This window comes from Phaethon lepturus, unplaced genomic scaffold, assembly GCF_000687285.1.
Source record: "Phaethon lepturus isolate BGI_N335 unplaced genomic scaffold, ASM68728v1 scaffold32113, whole genome shotgun sequence".
Classification (NCBI taxonomy): domain Eukaryota; kingdom Metazoa; phylum Chordata; class Aves; order Phaethontiformes; family Phaethontidae; genus Phaethon; species Phaethon lepturus.
The window spans coordinates 1,747-6,612 of NW_010531765.1; the positions used below are offsets into that span (position 1 = coordinate 1,747).

Genomic DNA, 4,866 nt, shown 5'->3' on the forward strand with positions numbered 1-4,866 from the left:
GTGGGCTCGCAGCAGGTGCCAGACCTTGGTGATTTTTTGCAGAGCCGGGTTCTGGAGCACCTCCAGCAACAGGGTGAGACCCTCTTCAATCTGCAGAGGGAGAAAAAGGGTCACCATTCGTGGTCCAGGGTGTCTCCAGCCCCAAGGTCCCTAGTGAGAGATACTGAGATAGCCAGACAGAGCTGCTGCAGTCTCCTCTTATCCTCTGACACTACTTCGGAAGCAGAAAAGGGTTTTTGGGTGGTTTTACCCGGTGGTTGACGCAGCACAGCCGACTGCGGAGCAGGAGGCAGGTTTGCTGCAGCAGCAGGTAAGAATCTTCACTGCTGTCGGCTTTCTGCAGGCAGGACTCCGTCTCCTCCAGGAAAAGCTGGAAACCAACGTGCCGGCATGAGGGCTGTGGCCTCGGGGATCGGCCGAGCTCGCCCCGCAGCCCCTTCCCTCCCTGCCAGCCTTACCTGGGCATAGCTGGGGCACTCCAGCTGGAAGAGCAGCTTGGTGACCTGGCACAGGGCGCTGGCCGTGCCCAGGTTGTCCCCAAGCGCGCTGCACAGGGCTCTGACCAGGAGGTAGCTCTCCATGGCTTGCAGGGGCTGGGGGCAGGAAACCCCCCCCAGTTAAACTCACAGACCACCTCAGGGGGGCTCTGTGTGCCTGGGGGGGGGCTGCCGTCCCACCGGCCACCTCCCCAGCAGCGTTACCTTGGCCATCAGCTTGTAGAGAGCTGCCAGGAGATGCAGGGAGGCTACGGTCTGCTCGGGGCTGCGCACGGCCGGTACGCCCGGCATCCCCAGGAGCTGCTTCCACAAGGCGAAGGCGTCGTCCAGGCTTTTGGACAGAGCTGAGGGCACACCACGGGTCTGAGACACCCTGACCTGAAACCAGGTGCTCCCGGAGAGCCCCTTCACGAAGGGCCCAAACCCGCCAGCATCCTTACCGGTCTCTGTCGCCAGGTTGAAGGAGATGCCGTCGTACAGGAACCTGTCCTCCAGCAGCCTGCCTTCGTACTTGAGGTCATTGGGCTCAAAGTCATCCAGGTTTTTTAGCCCCTGAGCTTTGGCTCTCTGGTCCCGCTCTATGCTCTGCAGTGGGAGAGAAGGCGGCAGCAACGCACGTTAAGAGACACCACGGGGTTTCCAGAGGGGTCTGGGTGGCTTTTGGTGGCCCCAGTGCAGAGCTGAGCGTTGCCAGCGAGGCTGAGGAGGGCTCCCGACACGTGCATGGAGCTCCACGGCGTTTCCAGATCTGGACCCGTTTCGGCATCCCACAGTCCTCACTGCGTCACCCACACCCACCTTCTCCAGCTGGGACTCCAGGGTGCAGATATAGAGCCAGAGCAGAGCCTGCGCCTGGTCATCAAGGAGCTGGTCCCGGTTCTGGGTGCTCCTGGGCACTAACTCCAGCAGCCGCAAGGCTTCACGGACCGAGTCCAGGGAGGAGCTGCCAGAGAGAGGGATTAGAAACAGCCTTCTGCCCCCAAAACCCCTGGAGCATTTCAAGGGGAGGGCCAGATACACCCCAGGACTCCAAAGAGAGCAAACAGCCAGAGCAATACCACTCCTTAAAACTCCCGAGGACCCTCAAAAGCTCCTTGGGGACTTTCAGGGACACAGGAAGGTGATCCCGGTGTGCCAGCGTCCACCCACCAGTCCGTCTGCTGGCCGTAGCTGTGGTAGCACAAGACTTGGGCCAGCTCCGTCAAGCCGATAGCTCGCTCATGCAGGCGGCCGCTCTCCTCCGAGCAGATCTCCAGCAGGTCGCAGAGGACGTTGTAGCGTTCCTGCCCCGTGTCGGCTCGGACAGTCTTGTAGGCCTTCAACTCCGCGAAGAGGACAGTCACCAAGGTCTCCGTGTCCAGGCTGTGCCCCTCCAAGCCTTCCTTCAGGGTCCTGGGGGAAACGGGGGCTGTAGTGGGGCTCTGCACAGAGCACAGCGGAGCCGGGCACATCTTGCAGGGAGAAACATCCTCATGTCACCAGCTCGGGAACCGCAGCTCTTAAGACATCCACCCCCTGCACACCGGGCAGCCTTCCGGGTCGTACCGTAACCGTAACTCCTCGGCTCCCTGTTTCGCAGCATCCGTTTTGACTCTGACCCAGAGCGAGACGGGCTCTGCCAGCAGCTCCCCGACGCGGCCCCGCAGCGCGGCCAGCCACTGCACCACACACGCCAGGGCTCTCTCCAGCTGCCCCAGCTTGCGGTAGCTTTCCACCTGCAGCCTGAAGCACTTGTGCAGCTGCGGGGAGAGCAGACAGAACCAGCTTCAGCGCCCTGTGGGAGCGAAATCCCTGCCTCCCGTGTCCCATACCACGGCCCCCTTCCCCCCCTGGGCGAAGGGAAGACCTCAGAGCAGGGAATTAGGGTTGTTCCAGGAGCAAAAGCTGGTCCCATCCTCTCCGTCGCTCCCCTGGCACCGTGACCAGCCCATTCAGTTCAGTCCCGTTTCTGCCAGGAGCACCAGAACAGCGCTTACCCTCTCTGGGAGGATCTCTGGACACGCGTAGGCATCTGCTGCCTGCAGCCTCTTGCAGAGGAGCTCGCAGACGGAGCTGGCCTCCTCGTGAAGGTTCTGGCTGTAGAAGATGTACGCCAGCTTGAACGCGCACGACACTGTCGCAAGGGAAACCCAAATTAAAGACACGATGGAGAGAGAACGACCCCTCTCACCCTGTCCAGCTGACCCCTCTGTCCTTGTCCAGCCAGGGACCGTCACCCTCTGCCCCACAGGCCATGTACTTCGTGTGGCTGAGAGCCCCCCCCGCTGCTCCCCGGGTTCACAGACGGAGCTCTGAGACCATGTTCGACCCGAGGGGCCGGTTTGGTCCCCCCTGCCGCCCCGGTGCTGCCGCGGCACTGACCGGTGATGTCGAGGTACTTGGCTTGCTCGCTCTCGGGGAGCCCCTCCAGTGCCTCCAGCATCCACGCCACGCTCCTCCTGCAGCCTGCCGCCAGCCGCTCCAGACCCGGCCAGCCCGCTGCCCGCAACGCCTGCGGGGAGAGGGAGGCTGGCAAGAGGCTGCCCGGGGCCCACAGCCCCCTCTGAGGCCCCCAAGGCGGCTGGAGCAGCCCTTCCCAACCCCACCAACGTGCCACCTCGGAAGGGAGAAGCCACCCAGCACCGCACGGGTCTCACCCAGCGCCGGGGACTGTCCCCTCTGCTGCTGGTACCTGGGAGCCCTGGAAGGCGTCGTAGGCCACGCTGGCGAAGAGCTGGAGGCTGCGGTAGAGCAGCAGCTTCACCATGAGCTCCTGTTTGACGCCATCAGGAGGAACCTGCAGAGCGGAGGGAAGGGGAAAAGCGGCATTTGTGGGGTCCAGGCAGCACCGGGAGCCGCTGCTCAGGACGCGGACATGCCGCTGATGGATTAAGGGGAGCATCGAGCCCGGAGCGGGGTTACAAACCCTCCGGCTGCTCACGGAGGCTCTGATCAACCACATTACATGGCCACCCCACTCCCAGCCCCAGCCTTACCTTCTCCAGCAGCCGGTGGAGGACACGGCAGTGCCCCTTGGTGAAGGCACAGAGGCTAAGCACGTCCTCCCGGCCAAAGCGCTGCTGCTTGCTCCTCTTCGCGTACTCGCCGAGGGAGGAGATGATGAACTGGCAGCTCTCAGCCAGCACCCTGAGGAACCGCTCCGAGGCCTCTGCTGCCGCACCGAGAGCCGCTGCAGCCTGGGAGAAGGGTGGCCCCACAGGGCAAGCGCTCTCGGCCAGCACCTGGCTCAGCTGAACCCCGGCTTCCAGGAGGGACAGGGGGTCACTGAAAGATTTTGCAGAGCTGCTGGTGGCCCCCAGAAAGCCCCTCGCGTCCTTTACCACCTCCTCAGCGTCCCTGTACTGGCCACCCTTGCAAAGATGCTGGCACTGCTCCAGGGTGAGCTCGAAGAAGCAGAGCGATTGCTGGAGGGTGGGCGGCCCCGTCACCTCCTTTCGCAGAGCTGCGAGCAAGCAGTCCCCGAGCTGTCGGCCGAGGAAAGCCCAGGACGGCCCCGCTGGGCTTCATACAAGGCGGCAGCTACATGCTGTGCCATCGTCCTCGTTTCAGCTGGGATAGAGGCAGTTTTCTTCCTGATAGCTGGTATAAGTGCTGTGGTTTGGATTTCGGATTAAAATAATGTTGATAACTTACTGATGGTTTTAGTTGTTGCTAATTAGTCAAGGACTGTTCAGCATCTCATGCTGGCCTGCCAGCTGGGGGAGTTGACCAGGGAGACGCTGAGGCGTTGGTCAGCGGGTGAGTGGTGAGCAATTGTGCTGTGCATCGCTTGGTTTGTATATTCTTCTATCATTCTTATTATCCTCTCTTTTTTCTGTCCTATTAAACTGTCTTTATCTCAACCCACAAGTTCTACCTTTTTTCCCCGATTCTCTCCCCGATCCCGCTGCGGGGGCGGGGTATGAGCAAAGGGCTGTGTGGTTGTTTTAGCTACCTGCTGTGTTAAACCACAACAGCCGTCTGGGAGGTGAAGAAGGGGGGCTGCAGCGGCAGCAAGGCTGTCCCGTCCTCCTCCAGCAGCAGGAGGAAGCGCAGGGCTCGCAGGCGGACCGAGAGGACGGCTCTGCCCTCCTCCTGCGGCTGGTCGGGCTTGGCCAGGCCATCTGCCCCTCTCCAGAGCACGCTGAAGCTGCTGTAGGCGATGGCCATGAAGTCCTTGGAGGACGCCTGGCCCTGGCGGTAGGTCAGCAGCCGGGCGCGGAGGAGGTCGGCCACCCTCCAGCAGGCATGGCTGCTCCCCTGGCCCACCGTGTTCCTCAGCAGGTGGTAGAGGATCTTCTCCAGGTAGAAGGGAGCAGGCTGCGGCACAGCGGTCAGGTAGCCCTGGCACGCCTCCTCGGCCACAGCCACCAGGCTGGCGGCAAGTGCC

General features: G+C 62.4%; 1 protein-coding gene across 1 annotated transcript in view; it reads right to left on the reverse strand.

Moving 5' to 3' along the window:
• The window catches only part of LOC104618942 (separin-like), a gene marked incomplete at both ends in the record, with an annotated part of 6,604 nt that extends 1,742 nt beyond the window's left edge, over positions 1–4,862 (reverse strand). The window contains 13 exon segments of the mRNA XM_010284666.1: positions 1–90; positions 251–370; positions 459–593; positions 702–870; positions 922–1,082; positions 1,296–1,440; positions 1,647–1,889; positions 2,043–2,236; positions 2,474–2,610; positions 2,859–2,988; positions 3,169–3,273; positions 3,473–3,961; positions 4,446–4,862. The exon segment at positions 1–90 is cut by the window's left edge and continues 15 nt beyond it. Coding sequence (XP_010282968.1) covers positions 1–90; positions 251–370; positions 459–593; positions 702–870; positions 922–1,082; positions 1,296–1,440; positions 1,647–1,889; positions 2,043–2,236; positions 2,474–2,610; positions 2,859–2,988; positions 3,169–3,273; positions 3,473–3,961; positions 4,446–4,862 — 2,535 coding nt within the window.
• Positions 4,863–4,866: the final 4 nt, after the last annotated feature.